Here is a 12162-nt window from a genome sequence, read left to right as displayed (position 1 = left end):
CATTTACTAGCCAGAAAAAAAAATCATTCGCCAATAATTAGTGAATAACTGAGATATGAATGTACATAAATGAAGAGAGAATCTAAAATCGGTGGACTCTGACTGTAGGCAGCTGAGATGTAGCCTTTTGTGCCAGTGGTTATTTTTCCCCTCTTCTGTGATTGGTGAATAAGGGGCATAATCCCTTCTCCTTTAACTTTTATCAGATGGCGTAAAAGATATTGGTAAAGTGAAAATGAGAAGGAAAATAATGATCGGGGGCTGCTGAAGACAACCCCTGCCCCCCGCCTGTTTTTCAGTAAATTAATTTTTATATAGCAGTTGTGGAATTACCAGCACAGCTGGTCCCAGCTACCCACTCCCAAGAAATAATAATAGTACTCATAGAAAAATACTCAGGAATAAGCTGAAAGCTGCATCAGAACATCAGATACAGCCTTGTTTGGGTGCTCTGCTTAGTAGAAATTTGCAGGCTTATGTATGTGCTTTAGAATTTCATATAAAGTTCATTTTCTTTTCCTTTTAGGACTCTTGGCTTTCTTTATATTTGCTGTTTTGTTTGGTTGATTGGTTGCTTTGGGTAGAGAGGGTTATTTTGTTTTCTTAAGATCTTGATATTATTGATACTCTACCCTGGAAACTGTACTTTTTTATTGTTTTGTTTTAGGAATGGTCAGAAAAAATGGATCAGCTTGAAAAGGTTAGTTCATCTTTGTTTCTGTCTCATTGTGAATGTTGGCCTCTTCTCTGGGGCTTGGAAAATGCTTTCTCCAGTACCTAGTACACTGATGGCTATACATACCACCTCTTGGAAGCAGGGCACTGGGTGATTAGACACTGACTTAGAAAGCTCATGTCTTCCTTTTTCTTGGTGGGTGTACTGGATATCTTTTGTTTGCCCCTCCAGATACACTCTCCACCCCCTCTCCTACCTTTCTCTGTGTATCTGAAGACTGATAGGGAATGCATCAGCAGGGCTCCATTGCCCTCTGGCTTCTAATTAAGTATGCCAGTGGGGAACACAAAAAGAACTGTGTGTGGAAGAGCGTGGTCGGGAAGTTTATTCCCCCAGCCATCTCCATGTGAGATCCCTTCAGTTTGGTTGCATCCCATGGCCAAAGGTCACAGCTTCAGCTGGACCTTTGGTTCACCCTCTGATAGAGTTTCTCTTTCTGTGTTTCTTATAACCTATTTATCCCTTTGCCCCTTTATACCCAACTGTTACTAGCACATCATCTCTTTTGGGTTTTCTTACCCCACCCACAGCTTTGAAAAGTCCCTTTATTAGACTGTCTGCAGAATATCTACTTTGAGTCCCTTTCCTGCTGGGGCTCTGATTGACACAATGGTAACATTAGGAATACTTTTTGAGGATGCAGTGGGGAAGGAGGGCATTTCTGAAGGCTCAGCATTGAGTAGATAAGAGAACCTCTTAGCTAGACACAGATGAGGAGAATTGATTATTCCAGCACCATAGCTTGTGTAACACTGTGTAGGTGCCTTATGTAATGTATTCCTGGCTCCCAGACATGAACAGGAAGATTAAATTTCACACCTACATTTAGAAACACATTTTAATTTAAAATAATCAATAGTCAATTTGCTCAGCCCACATTATGTGCTGCTTCCTAATTCATTCCTTGTTTTCATTGAGTACTCCTAAGTTACTCTTTATGGTAGAAAATTATTTCTTTTCTTTTTCTTTTTTTTTTTTTGCCACACCATGTGGCATGCAGGATCTTAAGTTTCCCAACCAGGGATCGAACCCGTGCCCCCTGCATTGGGAGCACAGAGTCCTAACTGCTGGACCGCCAGGGAAGTCCAGAAAATTATTTCTTAGATTGATATATTCAGTTGTAAAATATATTTACTGTTAATTTTATTAAACAGATGAGTTTTATTATTGCCCCATTCTTGGGATGAAACACCAAGTTAAACCAGCGATTTTCTTTGTGTGTTCTGTAGAAATCTGATTACCCAAGCTATCAGAATGCCTTAATGTATTTACGTAGGAAAGAATGACAGAAAAGTCAGGCTATGTCCCGAAGAAACTTGTGCTTAAAAAAAATATATCTAAGCATGGTGTTAATTATGGTCTTCTTAAATATGAAGGTATGGGTTAGGTTAAAGTTTTCTTGTCTTGAAAGAAACTCTTAAGATTGTAGCAGTTGAATTCTCATTGGACTACTTTTTCATCTTTTAAAATTACGGTAAAGGGGGAATCCATATAGGACTGAACTAAATAAAATCTACTTCAGTTCACTAAGAGCTTTTCTCTCCATCCCCCCGCCCTACCGCAGGAAGGGTTGGGAAATATTTTAGACCAGGAAAGAGTAATGAGGCATCTATGTAGGTCTTTTAAGCCACTGTGATTTTTGGAAGTGTTATTTTTAGACTGTTTCAATTTCTTTTTTTTTTTTAATTTAATTTAATTTTTTTATACAGCAAGTTCTTTTTTTAAAAATTTTTTTTAAATTTACTTTTTATACAGCAGGTCCTTATTAGTTATCCATTTTATACATATTAGTGTATATGTGTCAATCCCAATCTCCCAGTCCCACCACCCCTCCCCCCCGTTTTAATTTCTTTTTAATCAAGAATTGGAAACTGTGACAACAGGGTTTGTCCTGAAGAGAATCCATCTCGGGAAGCTATTATTTAGTAAATTGTAACCTCCTGACACCAGTCATGTCTAATTTTTGTTGACTTGCTATCTGAACTTACTAACCAATATTAGTTCTACTCAAATGCATCTAATTTTTTAAGAGCATTCAGTCTTGTTCCAGTTATTCATGTTATTCAGCCAGTTCAGTATGTCATTGAGATAGACATGTAAAATGGATATCTGGAATTGCTAATCAAACTTAAGCACTTTTCAAGTATTCAGTAATTGTTGCTCTTGTTCCCCTTTTCACAACTATCATTTAAAACATATTTATTTCTAACTTAAAGAATTTATAGATAATTTTGTAAATAATTACCGTAAAGCTTCCCATTATCAATGTATTATTGCTACTGACAAGAAATTGTCTTCAGATTTTCCTTTATTAAGAATTCTGCTTATATAATACGGATGTCTAATGTCCTAGTTGCCTGAGCTGATATTTTCTTTTGCATAGGATAAAAGGTTTCTGACAGCTCAGTTACAGGAAATGAAGAACCAGAGTTTGAATCTTTTCCAAAGGAGAGATGAAATGGATGAATTAGAGGGGTTCCAGCAGCAGGAACTAAGTAAAGTAAAGCACATGGTACGCGTTTTTGTTTTAGAAGCTAAATCCTGAATAGATGATTAGTTACGCTGATCTTGCTAGTCATCACTCTCTAACTGCTGATAAGCATACCTTAGTTGTCTTTGATATTAATCATATTTGTATGTTTTTCAGTTTGTTAAAGTGGGAAAGTTCTGTTTGGAATGTATTTCCTTTTTCTTTTTAAACTACTGGGCATATGAGACCCCTTCTAAGCTCACAAAAATGTTATGAAAGCTTGCCTTATTGGTCCAGATTTTTGGTAATTAATTAATTTATTAATTAATTTATTTTTGGCTGCATTGGGTCTTCGTTGCTGCGCGCGGGCTTTCTCTAGTTGCAGCGAGCGGGGGCTACTCTTCGTTGTGGTGCGCAGACTTCTCATTGCGGTGGCTTCTCTTGTTGCAGAGCGTAGGCTCTGGGCGTGCGGGCTTCAGTAGTTGTGGCTCGCGGGCTCTAGAGTGAAGGCTCAGTAGTTGTGGCACAGGGGCTTAGTTGCTCCGCAGCACGTGGGATCTTCCCAGACCAGGGATCGAACCCCTGTCCCCTGCATTGGCAGGCGGATTCTTAACCACTGCACCACCAGGGAAGTCCCAGATTCTTTTTTTTTCCAGATTTTATTTTTAATTTATTTATTTTATTTTTATTATTTTTGGCTGCGTCGGGTCTTAGTTACGGCACGCGGGATCTTCATCGTGACATGTGGGCTTCTCTCCAGTTGTGGCACGTGGGCTCCGGAGCACGTGGGCTCTGTAGTTGCAGCGCGCAGGCTCCAGAGCGCATGGGCTCTGTAGTTTGCAGCACGCAGGCTCTCTAGTTGAGACGCGCAGGCTCAGTAGTTGGGGCATGTGGGCTTAGTTGCCCGTGGCCTGTGGGATCTTCCCTGACCAGGGATCGAACCGCGTCCCCTGCATTGGAAGGCGGATTCTTAACCACTGGACCATCAGGGAAGTCCTTGTCCAGATTTTTTTACAAGTGTATTTCTTAGTAGTGGTCCAGTGAAACTTTCTATCTTTGTATCAGCTTTTAAAAAAAGAAGAAAGTTTGGGGAAAATGGAGCAAGAATTGGAAGCACGTACCAGAGAACTTAGTCGCACCCAGGAGGAGTTGATGATCTCCAACCAGATGTCAGCAGACTTAAGCCAGAAGATAGAAGAACTTCAGAGAAACTACTCAACGCTGGAAGAGCAGAGGTTCTTGCTTGGTCTGTGGGGCACATGGGTAGCGGTGTTAGTGTAGCTCTGGTTACAGCCAACCTGTCTTTCCCCATTGCTCACTGTAGCACTTTCTGATCTTAATTCTGGCAGTCTTCTGGACTTATCCTTACCTGCCTAGGGCTTTAGGACCCCCCTACCTCCCCCAAACCCTCATTCCCCTTCACCTGCCTAGGCTCAGACACTCCAACCCTGCCGAGCAATTTAGTATGTTTTAGAGTTGCTAAGCTATTGAATAGCCAAAGGTAGATCAGGATTTCTTGCCTAAACCTGAGTGGAATTTTTCTCTTGGGCCTTCTGCTTCAGAGAGAGTGAAGGAGTCTTTTCCACTGATAATCTTCACAAGGCTAATGTTTGCAGCCCTGACATGTAAAGAACCATCTGTGTTTTTCCTGTAGAAGAATGTGTCTTAGGTGGGATATCCAAATTTGTTCATTGTCTGCTTTCTTTCAATAAAGAGATCATGTGACAGCTTCAAAAACAGGTGCAGAAAATAAGATCACAGCCCTGGAGCAGAAGGAAGAGGAACTCCAAGCCTTCATTCAGCAACTTTCCATTGATTTGCAAAAGGTAAGTAGAGGACTAGGAGTGGACCCAAGTTGCTAGGATTCATGAATGGGGTAAAAACTATATCTGTCAGAAATTTTCGCCTCAGGGTGGCTGGTGAAAGTTCTGTTTCTCATGCAGTCCACATTGCCCTAGTTCCTGGTGTAGCCAGGCTGCATCCAGATGGAAGGGGCCATGTAGCTGAACAAGGGTTGCTTAACAGAAGAGGTCAGTATTGTCCGGACAGGAACTGTCAAAGCATACCATGTGATCTACTCAAATGTGTAAACTACTATGTCATGGACCTTGAGCACAAGACACAACAGCACTGGTTGACGTGGCTAGGCTTGTACCTTTGACATACGTGGCTCTAATCCAATTTGTTCAAACGCACATAAATGATATCATAACTGTTTGTTTTTTTGTTTGGCTAATGTACATTTTTTGCCCTTCTACTCTAGGCCCGTGCTAAATTCTGAGAATATAAGGGTGAACAATAATAATATCATTATTGACTGTAGTGCTTCTCAGTGGTGTGTTCCTTACCATTTTGAGCAGAACAATTTGTACTGTATGATTGTCCCATGCATTGCAGGACATTTAGCTTTCCTGGCCCCTGTGTTCTGAATGCCAGCAGCATCCTTCAGGCATTGACAGGCCAGCCCTTCTCCTCATATTGACAAAACACCCCCTAACAGGTGGTACCAAAAACCCTACCCTCATCCCCTGAGAACCACTAATCTCAAGTGCACCAGAGACTTACAGTATTATTACAGTACAGTAAGATTTGTGTAAAAGAGAAGTCTATATACTCCTTCTAGCTATCAGCATACTTACAGATACCTAAATAGAAGCCGAGAGAGGTCATATACCTTGTTCAAAGTTATACGGTAAGTGACAGAGCTGAATTCTAACCCAAGTCTTACTCCAAAGCTCATGCTTGTTCCACGGGGCTTTGTTGACTCACAACAAGGAGCACCCAGTAAATAAATCTTACACAAATGAATGACTGTGATAGAAGGTCCCTCCCCCCAGTGAACTGAAAATCTAGACACCTATAGTGTTTTGTCTCAGAGGCCTACTGTTTCATGATAGAACTCAAACCTCCTGTTTGACAAGAAAAAAGTTCACAACTCAGTAAGTCCCAAATAAGTGAAATAGATTTTTCAAATGCAAAGGATATGCCATAGGGAGAGTGCATTTCCAGTGCAGGAGTCAAGGAACTGTTCCTGGAGGAACTGGAATTTCAAGGATGGGTAGGACAGCAGGAAGCAGAGAAGACAGAAGGGTATAGAATACATTTTGTGAGGGTGGTTGGAGAGAAAAACAGACACAAAACTTCGGGATTCATGGGACCGTTTGATATTAGAACCATCCATCCATTTCATAATTGGAAAAGGTGATTTTCCAGACTCTGGTCCCACTGAGTTCCCTCATTCATTCTAAAAATATAATTTGAGTTTTATTATGTGTCAAGCTCTGTGCTCTGTGCTGGGTGTTAGAAATACTAGGGTGAGCAAAACAGATACCACCTTTGCCCTTGTGGAATTTAGTCTAGAGGGGAAGTGAGACATTAATAATCACATAGGTATATAATGATAAACTATGATGTGTTGCTGTGAAGGAAAACTACAGGATGCTGTGAGATCCTATAAGAGGGCATCAAATCATCTAGCGTTGGAGTCATAGAACACTTTCCTTGAGGAAGTAACACTTGAACTGAGATGAACTACTGAAGCTTGTGGGGGTAGGAATGATGGCAGAGAATTTTAAATAGGAAATAGTATGAACAATAAACCCAGAAACTGAGGCAGTAAAGGGAGTAGCGCCTTCAAGGAAGTGGAAGAAGGCTGGAAGGGTAACACAGAGTAAGGGAGAGGATTACTCTGGCTGTCAGAGGAAACATTGAAAGGGTTTCCAGTTAGGAAGCTCTTGCAGTTGTGCAGGCATTAGACGGTGACTCTGACAAGAGTCGAGGTGGAAATGACAGGGGAGGAGACAAATTTAAGAAATCGTGAGGAGACGGACCCACTTGGTAATGTGGTAAATACAGGAGAGGAGCAAGAGGAAAGGAGGTGTTTGGGGTGACTTCTGGGTTTCTGGCTTAATCACCTGAGTGGCTGATGCTGTCAGTCATCAGGCTAAGATAGCACTAAAGGAAGGTCAGTTTTCTCATAAAGATGATGAGTTTAGAGTCCATTTCTTTGTTGTCCTCGTTAATATTGAGATATGAAACATAAGTAAGGTAAATAATGTAACAAGCTAATGAACCGCCGTGTAGCTACTACCCCCCAGATGAAGAAAAAGAACAGTATGTCTACCTTTGAGATTCCTGGTGTGCCCTTTACTCTTCCGTCACATTCTTTTTACCTTCTTAAGTAAGCTTATCCAGAAATTACTCCACTTCCTAGCTTTGCTTTATAATTTTATCCCTAAACAGTAGCTTCTTTCATTTATCATGCTTGTTAACATTATATAAATGAAATGCTGTAGGTATTCTTCTAATGCTAGCTTTCTGTGCTCAAGGTTGTATTCTGAGACACATTCATATGGACACATGCCGCTATAATTTAATCTTTTCTCAACTGTGTAGTATGAAGTTACTAGAATTCATTTACCCATTCTGTTGACAGTGGGCATTAAGGTGTTTCTGGTTTTTGCTTTTACAAACAAGGCTGCTGTGAACTTTTGTCTGCCTGTGAATGAGTTAACTCTAGGGTATATTTGAGATGTGAAAAGTTTGGGTCAAAAGATTTGTACTTTTCAACTTTACTAGGTAATGCCCAGTTTTTCCATAGTAGTTGTAGTAATTTACAAACTTTCACCAGCAGTGTATAAGAATTTGGGTTCCTCTGCTTCCTTGACAAGGTGAGACATTGTCAGACTTTTAATTTTTGCCAGTCTGGTGAATGTGAAATCTTTTCTCACCATGGTTTTTGTTTTTTGTTTTTTGTTTTTTGTTTTTTGTTTTTTGGCCGTGCTGCACGGCTTGCAGGATTTTAGTTCCCCGAATAGGGATTGAACCTGGGTCCTCGGCAGTGAAAGCGCAGACTCCTAACCACTGGACCACCAGGGAATTCCCTCTCACCGTGATTTTAATTTGCTTTTCCCAGATTATTAATGAAGTTCAGCATATTTTCATATGTTTATCAGTCATTCGTGCTCTTCTGTGAAGTGCTGGTTCAAATCTTTGGCCCATTTTCTATTACATTTTCTGTCTTTTTCTCACTAATTGTCAGAGTTCTTTATATATATCCTGGCTACTATGCTCCTTGGTCAGTTATGTGGGTTGCAAATGTGTTCTCTCAGTTTTGGGCTTGCCTTGACGCTCTTTATGGTTTCTTCTGTTGAACATATGCTCTTCATTTTAGTATAGTTGAATTTATTATTTTCCTTTAAGTTTATACTTTTGTCTCTTTAAAAAAACCTTTCCTCACTTGGAATCATAACATTATTCTCTTATATTATTATCTGAAAGTTTTAGAGTCTTGACTTTATTTTCAAGTCTTTAACATACCTGAAATGTGATTTTGGTGTGAGAAAGGGATCTGTGTCTTATTTTTTTTTAAATTGTTTTAGTACCATTTACTGAAAAATCTGTCTTCTCACTGATCTGCAATGCCAGCTTTATCATAATTCAGTTTTCCATTTGTACATGGAACCACTCCTGGACTTCGGGGTGTATGCAGCTGTGGTATTTGCACAATACTAAGCATTGCCTTACTAACTACAGTATTAGGATAAGTCCTGGTGTCTGACAAGACAAGTCTCCGTACCTAGTTCTTTTTTAGGAGTATTTTGAATATCGTTGGCCTATTGCTCTTCCACAGAACAACTTTTCAGGCACCTGAAAAAACCTGGTGGAGAGGCTCCAGAAAGACCATTAGCCCCTCCGCCAGGTGAGGACACAGAAAGAAGTGCCAGCTATGAACTAGGAAATGAGCCTTCACCAGAGGTGACCGTGCTGGCACCTTGATCGTGGACTTCCCAGCCTCCAGCACTGTCACCTGCCCAGATGCAACCTTGAACCAAACCAGATGCCAGAGGGAAGAGAGTGTCTGTTGATATTGTCCAGGCTGCGGATGTCTCCAGGAAAAATTGGAAAAGATGAAGGGGACATGGGTTCAAGTCCTGGTCTGGGAAGATCCCACATGCCATGGAGCAACTAACCCTGTGCGCCACAACTACTGAACCTGCGCTCTAGAGCCTGCGAGCCACACCTACTGAAGCCTGCGTGCCTGGAGCCCGTGCTCCACAACAAGAGAAGCCACTGCAATGAGAAGCCCGCACACCGCAACGAGGAGTAGCCCCCGCTCGCCACAACTAGAGAAAGCCCGCGCACAGCCCCAAATAAATAAATAAATAAATGATTTTTTAAAAAAAACAAAAAAACCTGGTGGGATATTGATTGGAATTGCATTGACTCTGAAGATGCATTTGCAGAACGTTGATTACTTTATCATGTGAGTTTTCTTATCCAAGAACATCGTGTCTGTCTCTCTAGATATTCAGTGTTACTGTTTCTTTAAAAATGACTCTCAATAAGGTTCTATAATTTTTTCCAGAAAGGTTTATTTATTTTTTATTTATTTATTTGGCTGCGTTGGGTCTTCATTGCTGCGCGCGGGCTTTCTCTAGTTGTGGCGAGCGGGGTCTACTCTTGGTTGCAGTTTGCAGGCTTCTCATTGCGGTGGCTTCTCTTGTTGCGGAGCATGGGCTCCAGGCACGCAGCCTTCAGTAGTTGTGGCACACGGATTCAGTAGTTGTAGCTTGCAGGCTCTAGAGCGCAGGCTCAATAGTAGTGGCACACGGGCTTAGTTGCTCCACAGCATGTGCGATCTTCCTGGACCAGGGCTTGAAACCCATGTCTCCTGCATTGGCAGGCAGATTCTTAACCACTGCACCACCAGGGAAGTCCCTTCCATAAAGGTTTGTTAACTCTTGTTAAATTTATTCCGAGGTGCTTTATTTTTTTAAAACCAATTCTAAATTGTGACATTTTAAAAATTATTTTTTGTATTTGTTGCTCACATATAGAAATATTTGTGTATCAGATTTTTTGCACAACTTATTAACTCTTATTAAGCTTAACGATGAGTCTTCAGAGTCTAGCAATCATATCATCTGCAAATGAAGACAGCTTTGTTTCTTTCCAATTCTTATACCTTTTTTGTCTTTGCCTTGGGCTGTTTGTTTTCTTGTTCTTGAGGGTATTTTTTTTTTATATTGTTGAGTTTTAAGAGTTTTTTTTAATATTTTAGGTAACAGGCCTTTTATCAAATGTGTCTTTTGCAAATATTTCTCCTAGTCTGTGGCTTGTCTTCTCATTCTCTTGACATTGTCTTTTGCAGAGCAGAAGTTTCTAATTTTGATGAAATCCAGCTTATCAATTATTTCTTTCATGGATCATGGCTTTGGTGTTGTAGTTAATAAGTCACTGTCATACCCGAGGTCATCTAGGTTTTCTCCTATGTTATCTTCTAGGAGTCCATAGTTTTTGAGTTTTACATTTAGGTCTGTGATCCATTTTGAGTTAATTTTTATGAAAGTTGTAAGGTCTGTGTCTACATTCATTTTTTTTTACATGTGGATATCCAGTTGTTCAGCACCATTTGTTGAAGAAGCTACCTTTGCTCCACTGTATTGCCTTTGCTCTTTTGTCAAAGATCAGTTCACTATATTTATGGGGGTCTATCTCCAGGTGCTCTATTCAGTTCCATTGATCTAATCGTCTGTTCTTTTGTCAATACTACACTGTCCTAATTACTGTAGCTGTAGTAAGTTGTAGGGTCAAGTAGTGTCAGTCCTCTGACTTTGTTCTCCTTTAGTATTACGTTGGCCATTCTGAATCTTTTGCCTGACATATAAACATTAGAATCAGTTTGCTGATATCCATAAAATAACTGCTGGGATTTGGATTTGGATTGCGTTGAATCTATAGAACGAGTTGGGAGGAACCGATTTCTTGACATTATTGAGTCTTTCCTATCCATGAACATGGACTATCACACCATTTATTTAATTTTTTAAAATTTCATTGATCAGAGTTTTATACTTTTCCTCATGTATATCTTGTACATATTTTGTTAGATTTATACCTAAGTGTTTCATTTTTGGAGTTTTACTGTAAATAGTATTGTGTTTTTAATTTCAAATTTTACATGTTCATTGTTGGTATATAGGAAAACAATTGACTTTTGTGTATTAACCTTCTATCCTGCAACCTTGCTATAATCAATTATTAGTTCTGGGGAGTTTTTTTGTTGATTCATTTGGATTTCCTACAAAGATGATTATATCTGCAAACAAAGGCAGCTTTATGTTTTCCTTCCCAATCTCCATTCCTTTTTTTTTAAATAAAAATTTTTTTTTTTTGGCTGCATTGGGTCTTTGTTGCTGCACGTGGGTTTTTCTCTAGTTGTGGCGAGTGCAGGCTTCTCATTGCGGTGGCTTCTCTTGTTGCAGAACACGGGCTCTAGGTGCATGGGCTTCAGTAGTTGCGGCACACGAGCTCAGTAGTTGTGGGTCGCGGGCTGTAGAGCGCAGGCTCAGTAGTTGTGGTGCGCAGGCTCAGTTGCTCCATGGCATGTGGGATCTTCCCGGACCACGGCTCGAATCCGTGTCCCCTGCATTGGCAGGCAGATTCTTAACCACTCTGCCACCAGGGAAGCCTTCCATTCCTTTTATTTCCTTTTCTTGCCTTGTTGCATTAGCAAGAACTTCCAGATGATGTTGAAAAGGAGTGGTGAGAGGAGACATCCTTGCCTTGTACCTGATCTTAGTGGGAAAATCTTTGAGTTTCTCACCATTAAGTATGGTGTTAGCTGTAGCACATTAGGTGCTGAGGGCTTGAAGTAAAACAGCCAGAGTGTGGGATATTGCTCTATGTGGGATATGGTGCACAAGAAAACTAAATGGGAATTGGCAACTGATTCTTTTTCTGTCCCTGACTCTGCCCAACACGGTGACTTATATAAGACTTGTTTGTTCTCTTGGTTGTTACTGGAAAGGGTCACCTGTATCTCTCAAGTTCATACTGATGTGTAATATAAGGAGTACAGGCTTTATATCAAGAAGACTTGGGTTTGAATCCTTATTCTGTCACCAAGGTGTGTGCTGTTGGGCTAGTAGTCCCTAAGCTTCAATTTCCCTGT

At 40.4% G+C, this 12162-nt stretch overlaps 1 protein-coding gene across 6 annotated transcripts in view; it reads left to right on the top strand.

Moving 5' to 3' along the window:
- Positions 1-12162, top strand: part of GOLGA1 (golgin A1) — a 54607-nt gene that overhangs the window by 10729 nt on the left and 31716 nt on the right. For all 6 annotated transcript variants that reach the window (XM_036856113.1, XM_036856110.1, XM_036856112.1 and 3 more), the window contains 4 exons: positions 668-700; positions 3120-3248; positions 4272-4441; positions 4921-5032. In XM_036856113.1, coding sequence (XP_036712008.1) covers positions 668-700; positions 3120-3248; positions 4272-4441; positions 4921-5032 — 444 coding nt within the window. The remainder of the gene's footprint in view (positions 1-667; positions 701-3119; positions 3249-4271; positions 4442-4920; positions 5033-12162) is intronic.

The sequence above is a fragment of the Balaenoptera musculus genome, chromosome 6 (assembly GCF_009873245.2).
Source record: "Balaenoptera musculus isolate JJ_BM4_2016_0621 chromosome 6, mBalMus1.pri.v3, whole genome shotgun sequence".
NCBI classification, from domain to species: domain Eukaryota; kingdom Metazoa; phylum Chordata; class Mammalia; order Artiodactyla; family Balaenopteridae; genus Balaenoptera; species Balaenoptera musculus.
This window is presented reverse-complemented; position numbering and strand designations above follow the sequence as displayed.